The 13,419-nt window shown below is 41.0% G+C and overlaps 1 protein-coding gene across 5 annotated transcripts in view; it reads right to left on the reverse strand.

The window, feature by feature from the left end:
- The window catches only part of LOC308400902 (serine-protein kinase ATM-like), a 102,835-nt gene that overhangs the window by 2,401 nt on the left and 87,015 nt on the right, over positions 1 to 13,419 (reverse strand). The window contains exons 1-2 of one of the 5 annotated variants that reach the window (XM_080888939.1): positions 10,831 to 11,749; positions 10,407 to 10,476 (exon numbers count right to left, since the gene is read on the reverse strand). The exons of 1 other annotated variant lie outside the window; for it this stretch is intronic. In XM_080888939.1, the coding sequence (XP_080745065.1) occupies positions 10,407 to 10,476; positions 10,831 to 11,018 (258 nt within the window). In that variant the 5' untranslated portion in view covers positions 11,019 to 11,749. Of the gene's footprint in view, positions 1 to 10,406; positions 10,477 to 10,830; positions 11,750 to 12,100; positions 12,799 to 13,419 lie in introns of those variants that run through there. 3 more of the 5 variants (XM_080888938.1, XM_080888940.1, XM_080888942.1) reach the window with 3 other exon arrangements.

The following is a 13,419-nucleotide window of genomic DNA, read 5'->3' on the forward strand; positions in this document are numbered from 1 at the left end:
AAAATCACTCACAGGTGACTTGACCAAAATCATCACAACGATCCTTTATTTTAGTGCAGTTCAGTGTATTTGTACAGCCCAGTATCACGTGTGAGGGCTCAAACTGCTTCACAGCCATAGAAACAAAACAAGAACAGACAGACTGAGTTCTGTAGGACACTGGCGTTCAATGCACATATTAAACAAATACACTCAACAAAAATATAAACGCAACACCTTTGTTACTACTCCCATTCCCCATGGGATGGACGTAGAGACCTAAAATTCATTCCAGATACACAATATAACCATCCCTCCCAAACAGTGGTCACAAATCAGTCCAAATGTGTGGTAGTCGGCACATCTGCCATATTGAGATAATCCATCCCACCTCACAGGTGTGCCACATGAGGATGCTGATCTGACATCATGAGTAGTGCACAGGTGTACCTCAGACTGCCCACAACAAAAGACCACCCTCTCTGCTGTGGTAAGTACAATAAAGCAGGAATGCTAGCGTTAGCAGCGATGCTAAGGCTAGTAACAGTCTAACAGTAGCCTTATATAAGTACTTAAATAAATACTTCAGTTAATTAGTTTGAATTATAAAATGGCTGCTGTATCAGCTGGTGTGCTATATTACTCTATAATTACCCTGCTGACTATAAGTTCAGTGTATCATGTCGTGTGGGCTTTGTTTTTTTGTTAGTCTGATAACACTGTACAGACAACTAAAATGTTATTTCTTGTCTTACACTTTCAGGAACTTGACTCACATCTGTGCTTTGCCTGGTAGGTGTGCACATACTGTTAGAGAAGCACACCAAAATGTAAAAAAAGGAGTCTGACTAATATAAGCTTTAAAGTGATGGGTTCAAACTTTGTGCTAGACCTTTTAAACACATTTTTATAATAAATACACATAAGTTCAGCTTAACAATTGGGCTAAAATATTTTTTTCGTACATTTTTGCACATTACATGTGATTAGTTAACAATTCACTCAATCATATTTGTATTTAAAAATATTATTGCTGAATTTAATTAAATATTTATTCTTTTAAAAAGTGCCCAATTATGGAACTTTTTGCACGTGGCAGCCGACGGCAGTATAGCTTGAATATTTGTTTTGTCCTTTTTCAGTAGTCACAATTAGTTCATACAATTACCATGTTATATCATTTTAATGAAATTATTATTTTTTCTTGTTTTTTGTTCACAGTGTGCAGAAGAAGAACAAGGACCAGATCTCCAGTCTTCTCTCTCACATCCCAACCCCCCAACCCCTCTATCCTCTGTCCTGCTCCACCTGTTGTCTCTGCCTTCTTTCCATCTGTATTTCACTCTGTGGTTTGTGAAAAATTTTGCCAAACCAAGAATCTTATTGCGGTTTGAATTAAAGCCGTGTCTCTCCTGCTCTGTCTGTTCTCTCTGCTAAATTTTCTCTCTACCTGTTTTTCACTCTAGGCTTGCTGCTGAAAAATGCCAAGCCATTAAAGCAATAAAGAGTGCATATATTGCCTCTACCTGAGAACAAACTGAACAAACAAAGAAAACTGTAATTCACGATTAGATTGTGATTTCCCAGCCGTGTCTCTCCTGCTCTGTCTGTTCTCTCTTGTAAAATTTCTCTCTACTTGTTTTTCATTCTGGGCTTGCTGCTAAGTTGTGCCAAGCCAATACAGAGAGTGCATAATAACAAATTGCCAAACAAACAAAGACATCTGTTTCTGAGAAATAAAAACTGAAATATAAAGACAAAGAAAACATCTGCTGTGTGCCACTCTTATTATTTTAATACATTTTCTAAAGACTGACAGAAACACTTAAAGGTGTGCAAAAATGCCAAAAAAGCAGAAAAAGTCACAAGCTGCAAAACAACGCTGGAAGAAGTTCCATGAGTTTCACAGTGTACCAATATTTGAACAAGCTGAGTGTGATTTTCCTCAGAGCTCTGCAGAAGACTTTGTGTCTGCAAAGACCAATGCTGATGGTGTCAAACAGGCAGGTCAACATGTTCCTGCACATGTACAACAGGTATCCTATGCAGATGCTGTAAAGATTGGATTGCAGCATGAATTTAATGATCATCAGGTAAACCATAGAGACCAACCTGAGGTGTCAAGTGCCCCACAGGTGGGTTATGCTGATATTGTAAAAAGAGGCTGTCACAGTGATGTGGCAGGACCATCTCATGCAGAAAGAGTGAACTTTGAAAACCAGCCCTCTGTTACACATATCTGTGCATCTCACAGCCAGGCTCATCCCAAATATGGAGACTCCAGAAACAAGCAGTGCACATGTAACTCACTCACATTTCTTGCTTTCCTTCATGAGAATGATAACATGACTACAGCTGACCTTAATCTGGTCTTGGATAAAGGTGATGTGATGTACAAAGAGGCCAAGAAAAGATTTCCTAAAAATATTCATTTGGCTACCGATGAGCTGCCAGACAAAGTTGATGCTCGCAGGTCTATGTATCATGTCAACATGACACAGCCTTCCCGGTATGGGACATTTGAAGAACTTCCAGAGGAGGCAGTAGATACCTTTCTCAGCTTAGAAGCAGGACTGAGCTGCCTGTTGTCAGATGTGCAGTATGCCTTACTGATTATGAGTGGATTGTGTATCGCAGTGTTCAGATCCACATCGGGCAAATATGGTTTCTTTGATCCACACTCCAGAACAGCCAGTGGTCTTCCTCTAGCACTATGGTCACGTGATCGTGGTACGGCTGTGATGGTGAAATTCACACTCCTCAGTGACATGATTAAGAGACTCCAGGATTCTTATGAAATGATGGAGATATCACCTTCTTGTACCTATGAACTGAAGCCTGTGCAGTTCTACAGTATGAGCACAGTCAACCTGAGTGATACTATCACAGACACAGTGTGCAGACCAACAGCTGCCACTGCTGTGGCACATACTCACTCTGATACAACTGTTGATGAAGCAAAGTCCTCCTCTCCAAGGAGAAACACAACCACTGATCTTACTGAGATCTCTCCAATGTCTGTTTGTACACCACTGGAGAAACAACCAGAAGTCCGTATGACTCAGTTCACATCACACGAAGCTCCTCAAAATGAATTTACTTTTATAACTACCAAAGAACTATCGAGTGACTTTAATTTCCTTCCATCAAATGATGTTTTTTCCTGTCAGTCAAGGACTGCAATAAAAAATGGTGCTAACTGTGATCTTTCTGATACAGTTATACAAAAAATCTATAAACTGACAAAAGTTAATAAACAGCAAAGGCGCAAAATGAAAAGAAGATTAATGGCATCAGACAAACCAAGAAATCAGAGAAAAGAAAACCAAAAAAGGAAAGAACGACAAAAGTACGCTTCAAATAAAGATTACAAAGAAGAGAAGAAATCTTCTACAAGCGAGGCATATAAAAACAATCCTGAAGTTAGACAGAAACATCAACAATATATTAAAAGACGTTACTGTGAGAATGCTGAATTTAGACAAAAACAAAAAAACTATATCACTAAAAGGTATCAAGAGAACCCAGAATTCAGAGAGAGACAGAGATCTCGAGTGACTCAGCGTTATGCACGTGATAACGCATTCAGAGTAAGACACAGACAGCTAATGAAACAACTAATGCGAGACAGGTATCAAAGTAATCTTGCATTCAGGATTATGCACAACATGAGATGTGCCATGAAAATAAAAAGGAAATACAGATGGGTGAACAGACAAACCCAAGAGAGTGACAACAGTTTGATCAACGAGGCCATATCTGTGTTCAAATCACAAATCAAAGTTGGACCATCATACCCATGTACTGTCTGTTTCAAGGCTTCATTTCCAAACCAAGTGCGACCCTGCACAAGGTCAAATTATGTAAAACATCCATATGTTGTTGCAACATGTTTGACAGGAAGGTTTGTTCATGTTTGTGATGAAAACTGCAGAAATGAGCAGTGCAATGTTCCCGATGAGAGAAAGAGAGAGTGGATTTGTCACACCTGCCGCAATCATCTTAAAAATGGATCCATGCCAGCACTTGCTGTTGCCAATAAACTGGATCTTGCTGATATTCCACCTGAACTGTCTGATCTCAACATACTGGAGAGACATCTCATAGCCAAGTGCATACCATTTGCCAAGATCATTCCTCTTCCCAAAGGCAGACAAAGAGCAATTAGAGGAAATGTGGTCTGTGTCCCATCAGAGGTGCAGGAAACTGTTGAAGCATTGCCTCGATTGAGAATTAATTCTCAGGTGATAAGAGTAAAACTGAAGAGACGCTTGTCTTACAAAGGTCATCAGCTGTTTCAGACTGTAAGCTGGTCTAAACTTGTGCAAGCACTGCATAAACTCAAGAAGATTCATCCACAGTATAAGGATGTGAGCATCAGAGATGATGCTGAGCTGTGTGATCCAACTCTTCCTGATGAAGATGATGAGGATGATGATGATGAAAACATGAATGAGGACGATTATGATGAGGCTGATTTAATGGAAATTGACAGCTGTGAGAAAAATGCACTGAGTGAAGCACAAAATATAAATGAACAGGACATTGACATGTTACCCTGTGATTGTGAACAATCACATGAGCAGGTGAGAGATGATTCAGAGCAAGCAGATGGACTGACTAATGGTGGTTTTGCACTCGAGTCCTATTTGCAGCCCCCTGATGTGGCTGAGGAGATATTATGTTTCAGTGAAGGAATCTACTCTGTTGCTCCTGCAGAGAGAAACAATCCAATAAGTTTTTTCAAAACACCTAAACTGGAGGCCATGGCCTTCCCTGTGCAGTTTCCTACAGGCCAAAACACACTTGATGAAAGAAGGCTGATCAAAGTATCCTCCAGTGGGTATTTCAAATCAAGACTTTTCTGCATTGATGATCGCTTTGCCAAAGACACAAACTATTTGTTCTTTGCACAGTTTGTGACTGAAATACACTTGGCTACTTCCAGCATGACAATACAGTTAAGAAAGGCAAAGCCTCTGACCAGAGATGGGAGAAAAATAACCTCAGGCATGTTACAAGATAAACATGAGGTGGAGAAACTGGTGCGAAATAAAGATGCAGTGAGATTCATGCAGCCTCTGAGAGGAACCCCAGCCTATTGGGAGAAAACCACAAGAGATCTTTTTGCCATGATCAGACAGTTGGGAACTCTCACGTTCTTTTGCACATTTTCAGCTGCTGAAATGCGCTGGCCTGAAGTGATTGAGGCAATAACAAGGCAGCAAGGTGAACAAGTCAATTTTGAAGGACTCGACTGGTCAGCAAAGTGTGACATCCTGAGAAGCAATCCTGTCACAACAATGCGCATGTTTGACAAGAGAGTTGAAGCATTATTCAGAGATTTACTCTTATCTCCCGCAGAGCCACTTGGCAAAGTCATTGACTACTTTTACAGAGTTGAGTTTCAGCACAGAGGAAGCCCACACATACACTGCCTCCTGTGGGTAGAAGGTGCTCCTGTGTTTGAGGAGGATGATGATCAAACTGTTGTTGATTTTATAAACAAATACATCACAGCTCAGCTGCCTGATCCACATAAGCAACCTGAACTGTACAAGAAAGTAACAGAAGTGCAAAAACACAGTAAGAACCACACAAAGACGTGCTTTAGGAGTTTAAGCTCCGGGTGCCGTTTTGGTTTTCCCAAACCACCCTGCAATGAGACAATGATCACAAGACCCAGTGAGGATGATGCACTGGAAGTAGAAACAGCAAAGAACAAGCTCAGACCACTGAACCAGCTGCTGAATGAACCTGAAACTGCTTCCATGAGTTTAGAGCAGCTCTTGGCAAGATGCAACTTGACACATGCAGAATATCAGAGATAGAGGAGTACGATCATACTAAAGCGTGATCCAAAAGACTCTTGGATAAATGGCTATAATCCACATCTGCTTGAAGCCTGGAACAGTAATATCGACATAAGCTTTGTTTTAGATGCTTTTGGTGCTGCAAATTATTTAATGAAATATATATCAAAAAAAGAGGGCGGGCTATCTGAGTACCTGAAAACTGTCATTGAGAACTCCCATAAGGACAGTGTAAATGAGTGCGATGAAATGAGAGCCGTCATGCAGGCATATTCAAAGAAGCGAGAGATCAGTGCACAGGAGTGTGTTGCTCGTGCATGTGGTCTTCACATGAAGCAATGTTCACGTGCTGTAATATTCATTCCAACTGATGATAATCCTGTGAAAATGAGTCGTCCCCTGTCAGTTCTGGACAACACAACACCTGAGTCTTCCAATGTTTGGATGACATCTTTGAATGACAAATACAAAGCCAGACCTGAAACACCAGAGTATGAGGAGATGTGCATGGCAGACTTTGCTGCTACTTGCAGGATTGTCTATGGCCAACAGAAAAAAGGTAAAGATGTTTTGCCCCTTCTCAATGAGATGGGGTTTGTGCAAAGGCGCAAAAACAATAAGCCTGCTATCATCAGATTTCACCGCTGTTCACAAGAAAAACATCCAGAGCAATATTATGGAAGACTGCTTAAACTGTACCTTCCTCATCGTTCAGACCACGAACTGAAAACACCATCTTTGCCGACCTATCAGGCTTTCTATGGTGCTGGCTATGTACAGCTACCAGGTACTGACCGTCTTGAGTACGTGCAACACATTGTCAAAAGAAACAGAGAAAAATATGAGAAAAACAGTGAGGAGATCGAGAGCGCTGTTGAGGAATATGAGCAGAACAGAGGTGTGACTGACGAATGGCATCTAATTCCTTCAAAACCGTTCAACTTAGAAAAACCATTCAAACACCGTTAGATTCCTATTCTTTTGGACATGAATGCTTCTACTTTTCTCATTTTTAACATTTATATTTTTAAAATTATTCAAGTTTTTTCAACAAAAATTTCCCATGTATTTCAATGGGGAAACCCTTCAAATTCTCATTCAACTTCCTCCTCTTTAAACTGTATCTACTTCCACATACATTGTCATAGAGCCACCATTCAAACTTTAAAACGAAGACAAGACATTCAACTATTCAACTTGTATTTATCTTTTCAATATCTATTATACTTTTTCTTCAGTTCCAGTTTAAGTTTCATGATGTTTTTTCACCCGTTTCAGAGTTTATAATGGGTGTGTATGGCACGGAATGTTGGGGCTAGAGTGAGACAGCTCAACTGCTAGAGTGAGAGGAGCAAAACAAATTAATCTTAAAATCTTTTTTAAAACTGCTGCTGTGTCCGCAGCGTTTGCTCTACGGGTATGATTTTACCCTCAAAACGTAGCCATCGCTGTCCTCTTTCATCCAATGTGTTTACTATTGTAATAGGTGTTATGGTTCTTTCATAAATGTCACCAATGCACAGCCTCCTCCTTCCAACTCTTCCATAGGCTCTAATGTTAAAATGGCTCAGAAGGTTCGTTTGAAAACCAGAAGTACAGGCTGTCTTTACACTGTCACCACGTCAATATAATAAACTCCACAGGCATGAAAACTGAGAATTTGGTAGACTAGACATTGCTGCCGCTCACGGTGAAAGAATTTTGTCAATACGACTTGTACTTTTCATTTGGGAACGATTTGTTTCGGCCTGACTTTTCTGTTCATTTTAAGCAGCAAAAGTGAGGCGCATGTCTGTGTGCTTACGTATGGAGCCCTTGGGTGCATCATCATCATCATCATCATTTATTTATTTATATAGCACTTTAAAAACACACCTGGTAGACCAAAGTGCTGTACAATACTAATATGCACATAGTAATAAAACCAGACATAGCAATAAAGTTAAAAAACAATAAAAAAATAAAAAATAAAAAATAAAAATAAAAAAATAAAATAAAATAAAATAAATAAAATAAAATAAAAATGTCAGTTACCCACAGAGTTAAAAGCCAGGGAATAAAAATAGGTTTTTAATAAAGACTTAAAAACTGGCACTGATGCAGCCTGTCTAATATGGAGAGGAAGGTTATTCCAAAGCATCGGCGCGGCAACAGAGAACGCTCGGTCTCCTCTAAGTTTCAGCCGTGACTTTGGGACCGAAAGCAGCAACTGCTCAGCTGACCGAAGGGAACGAGTGGGGATGTGGGGCTTCAACAAATCAGACAAATAAACAGGTGCCAGACCATTTAGAGATTTAAAAGCCAATAAAAGGACTTTAAAACGGATCCTGAATTCAATTGGAAGCCAGTGTAAAGAGGCCAAAATCGGAGTGATGTGATCAAATTTTCTTCTACCAGTTAAAAATCGTGCCGCAGCATTTTGCACTAATTGCAGGCGTGACAAAGTGCCCTGCCCAACCCCTGTTAAAAGAGAATTACAATAATCTAAACGTGAGGTAATAAAGGCATGAATAACGCTTTCCAAGTCACGCTTGGAAAGAAAGGGCTTAACCTTTGATAAACGTCTGAGGTGATAAAATGCTGATTTTACCACCCCGTTTACAGGTGGTGGTAAAAGGTGAGTGCAGAATCAATTTTAACTCCGAGATTTGTGATCGAACTCTTTAGTTGGGAAGTCAAAGCTGCAAGATCAACATCCAGAGTATGAGAAGAACGATTTGGGCCAAATAAAATTGCTTCTGTCTTCCGATCATTAAAATTTAAAAAGTTTTTTGCCATCCATGCTTTGACATCAGTAAGGCAGTCAAGCAGAGGTCCAGTTGGGAGACTATCAGAATGACTAAAAGGTAAGTAGAGCTGGCAGTCATCTGCGTATAGATGGAATGGCACTTTATGCTTTCGGAAAATCGCGCCAAGAGGCAAGAGGTACAATGAAAACAATAACGGCCCAAGAATAGATCCCTGTGGAACACCCCAAAGCAGAGGGGCCACAGAGGATGAAGCCGACCCCAACTTAACACAAAATGTCCTATTTAAAAGATAGGACTTTAACCACAAAAGTGCCGAACCAGTAATTCCCACACAGTGCTGTAAGCGGGAGATCAGCAAATCGTGATCCACAGTGTCAAATGCAGCTGTCATGTCCAACAAGACCAGCACTGCATATTTACCACGGTCTGTCGCTATCAGGATGTCATTCATAACTTTTACGAGGGCTGTCTCCGTGCTGTGGAATGGCTTAAAGCCGGACTGAAAGATTTCTGACAATTTAGAGTCATTCAAGTAGTCCATCAACTGAGTATAAACAATCCTTTCCAGAATCTTACTAAGAAAGGGAAGCTTAGAGATGGGTCTAAAATTTGATATGACTGAACTGTCTAAGCCTGGTTTCTTAAGTAAAGGATGTATGACTGCATGCTTAAATTCCCTAGGTACTTGACCAGACAAAAGACTAGTATTAATAATGTTCAGAATATGTGGTCCGATGATAGGAAATACCTTTTTAAGAAAACGGGGAGGAACAACGTCATTTGGAGAGCCACACGGTTTAGCATTCAACACAAGTTTCTCTAAATCAGATAAAACAATTGGTAGAAAAGCAGAGAACAGACTTGAGCAAGAACCATGCATGGCTGGGTCAGCAATAGGTAGAGTCGGAGGTCTCAAACTAGCAACCTTTTCCACAAAATAATTAAGAAACTTATTGCACATAACCGCAGAAGAGTGCAAAAGAATATAGCCTTCCGGATTAAGTACAGAATTTATAGTGTTATATAGAACACGAGGGTTATGCGAGCTGGCAGCAATAAGTTGAGAAAAATAGGAGTGCTTGGCAGCCTTTACTGCTCTCTGATAGACTTTCCAGCTAGTCTTAAGAGCTTCCATAGAGACGCACAGCCTATCTTTTTTCCACAGTCTTTCACATCTTCTACATTCTTTTCTAGCGGCTCTGGTAAAATCAGTTAGCCAAGGACTAGCCTTTGGCTTGCATTGTCTGAATATAAAAGGAGCGACAGCGTCGAGGACAGATTTACAAGCAGAATCCAAACAAGAAACTAATCCATCTGAGATGGACAACTCAGGAGGATAAGAAATAAATTGGTCAAACAATATGGAAAACCGCTCGGCAGTATCTGAGCCAAAAGCACGATAACATCGAGCAGGTACAGCACGCTTAAGAACAGGATTAAAAAGAACTAGAAAGCGAAAATTTCTGAAGAAATTTTAAGTGTGCCTATGCCGCCGTTAATCAGTATAGTTTGCCATTCAAACGGCTACAGAGAGCAAAACTCAGCAGAGCAGCCATTCTCCACCATTAACTATGCTAAAACCAAACACCGCTCGCGCCTCACAGATGACAGCTTACAGTTTTGTGTAAAGATGAGGTGACTTCGTACAGCCCCAATTTGTAGACGCTGTGCGCAGAGGTTCATAAGCAGACCCGACAATGTTTGCATGAACACACTTTGAAGCATTACGTTATGGACCACTTTTCACACATAGTTGCTGTACCCACACAGCCGGCTGTAGCTTTTCATCTCACAGCCCGACACATACAAAAAAAAAAAAAAAAAAAAAAAAAAAAAAAAAGCAGAGAGAGCACAGACTTTACACCTGAGAGGCGTGATTGCAGATATCGCTGAGGTGGGTCCACCTCCCCTGCAGCGGCACTGCAGACCACGCCCTGCCACACACATCAAACACGTAAAATAAATATTTATGCACTTTTCATTCACTTTTTGTTTTTTGTTATTTTTACACAGTGTTCTGAATGATTAACAATGGTCTACAGCCAATCTTGTGTATTATTATACAAACTTTGGTTGTAAGATTCAGATAACTATTTAATAAAAGCTAAATATTTTATATGAGAGTAAGAAAGAAAAGTATATCTTTGTCTCATACTCTCATCAGACAATACATGAACCTCTCAATAAACAAAATATATGCTCGGCTTAAATGACAAACCGCTATTTTACACAGTGGAACACTTATTTTTTAAACAAAACCAATGCAGTTCGCCACTGACAGTGCTTACCTTTGCACATCACAGTAAACACTGAACCAAGATGGCGCCCACGCGAACGAGAAATCTGAACTACGGTGTCCTGCAGAGGACAAATGGTCAAAATTGCTAAAATTTACAACATATATGCAGCTCAACAGCGACACCTTGTGACTTATTCCAGTCACTACCTTAAATATACATAACGTCTTACCTGACATTCAGTTCACCGGACACTCATACCGAATCACCAGCCCATATAAATGAAAAATAAGTCCAGCAGTCAACCAAGAGTCATCACGAAAGACTAGGGGTGACACGAGAGCGTGAGCGGGCCTGGGTGTCAGCCAGCCCAGCCTGGGTGTCAGCCAGCCCGACCTGGGTGGCAGCCAAGCCGCGCTAGCCAGCTAGCCGGCTAGCTGCCATGCGGCGGTGAAACGAGAGCGTGAGCCGGCCTGGGTATCAGTCAGCCCGGCCTGGGTGTCAGCCAAGCCGCCCTAGCCAGCTAGCCGACTAGCTGCCATGCGGCGCTAGCAGTAACATCGTGAGAGATATGGGACTTCTTGATAAAATATGGGACTTCTTGATAAAACGAGCAGATATTTGAAGTTTACACCCCTACATTATCGCCTGAAAATAGGGGAGGCTGTCATAAAGTTCAACATCAGTAACTTAGCGCGCACAGCTGTATAGAAACTCCGTGGTGCTAGCTAGCACGCAGTACAGTTATTGTAACTGTCAGCACAACGAAAATAAACTACACCTAAACTCGGTTTATATCTGACCCAAATAGAGTGCAGTTAATAACGTCTTACCTGAAATTCAGTTCACCAGCCGCCTGCTTCTCCTGCATTGGGTTCCCCTTATCCACGATTGAGCTCCGCGTTAGCCACCACCGGTCGATCGGTGGCCGCCTCGCATGTTTCTTTCCCCGCATATGAGGGGAAGAGACATATACCGGTGGCTAACGCGGAGCTAGCTAGCCACCGGTATATGAACAACTCAGTTATTTTTTCCACATCGACCAGCATCATCGGCCCATATAAACGAAAAATAAGTCCAGCTAATACAAAGACTGTTTGCGGAGCGATCGGGGGTGAAAGGAGTTAGAGACGCCTCACTGAAAGCCAAGCCTGGGTGCTTTTGAGCGAAGCGGCGCTAGCTAGCCGAGCTAGCTAGCCGGCTAGCCGGCCGGCCGAACTAGCTAGCCGGCTAGCAGCAACATCGTGAGAAATCTGTTGCTAATATGGGATGTTTTGACAAAACGAGCAGATATTTGACGTTTACACACCTACATTCTCACCTGAAAACCGGTCGATCGGCGGCCGCCTCGCATGTTTCTTTCCCCACATATGAGGGGAAAGAGACACATACCGGTGGCTAGCTAGCTCCGCGTTAGCCACCACCAAACAACTCAGTTAGTTTTTCCTCATCGACCAGCATCATCGGCCCATATAAACGAAAAATAAGTCCAGCTAAGACAAAGACTGTTTGCGGAGCTATCGGGGATGAAAGGAGTTAGAGACGCCTCACTGAAAGCCAAGCCTGGGTGCTTTTGAGTGAAGCGGCGCAACATCGTGAAAAATCTGTTGCCAATATGGGATGTTTTGACAAAACGAGCAGATATTTGACGTTTACACACCCACATTCTCACCTGAAAATATCTTAAAAGTTTACTTTGTGACCTAGAAACACAAATAAGAGGAATATATTAAACCAAGTGGCAGCCGCCATTGTTTGACTGGTAGAGGCGTGCTTTGAATTGTGGGATATGCAGTTTTCCACCAAGCATACACCCTTGCCGTTACCGTAACTATTCAATGCTTCGTGCAACCTTAAGAATTCCAATGGTTCCTGAAAGCACCGACGCTGTGCGCGCCGTTGATATTGTCGTCATTATGGTAATCCAAATACGGGGACATACCACTAGAGTGAGCCAACACACCACAAATTAAGTGAGTGAGCAAACACACCACAAAGTAAGTTAAGTTTCACTTTCGTTCGTTCCCATTCATTCCAATGGGCAAAAGCTTGCATTAAAATATTCATATTAAAAAAACTATAGAAGTAATAAACACCAAAAGGCATAGCAACTCATTCCTGATCCAGCCGCACAAAATGATATAACATATATGAAGCTTGTGTCAAAACTGTGGGATGAGTTACGGTCCAAAATTTCAGGCGGAAAAAGGAAAATAATACTAACTAGAAAAATTTGCATTTCCTGCGAAAATGCAGTGTGGATGCTTAAAGCTGAAGCTGCATGCAAAAACCAGCTGAAAAAGCTGAAAAGTTGCAGAAATTGTAAAAACTTTGCAGAAGCAAAGGAACTTTGCTAAAATGGAATAACTTAGCAGAACTGCAATATCTTAGAGGAAACATAATACTTGGCAGAAATACAATTATATAGCAGAAATGCTATATTTAGAAAGAAAAATATAATATAGTAGAAATAGTATGATTTAGCAGAAATACTGTATTTAGCACAAGTACCAAAAAGTAGCAGAAATACTATGATTTAGCAGAAATACTATGATTGAGCAGAAGTACTAAGATGTAGTAAAAGTACTTTGATTTAACAGAATTACAATTATGGAGGAGTAATACTTTAAAATGGGAGAA

Source organism: Rhamphochromis sp. 'chilingali', assembly GCF_963969265.1.
Source record: "Rhamphochromis sp. 'chilingali' genome assembly, chromosome: 8".
NCBI classification, from domain to species: Eukaryota; Metazoa; Chordata; class Actinopteri; order Cichliformes; family Cichlidae; genus Rhamphochromis; species Rhamphochromis sp. 'chilingali'.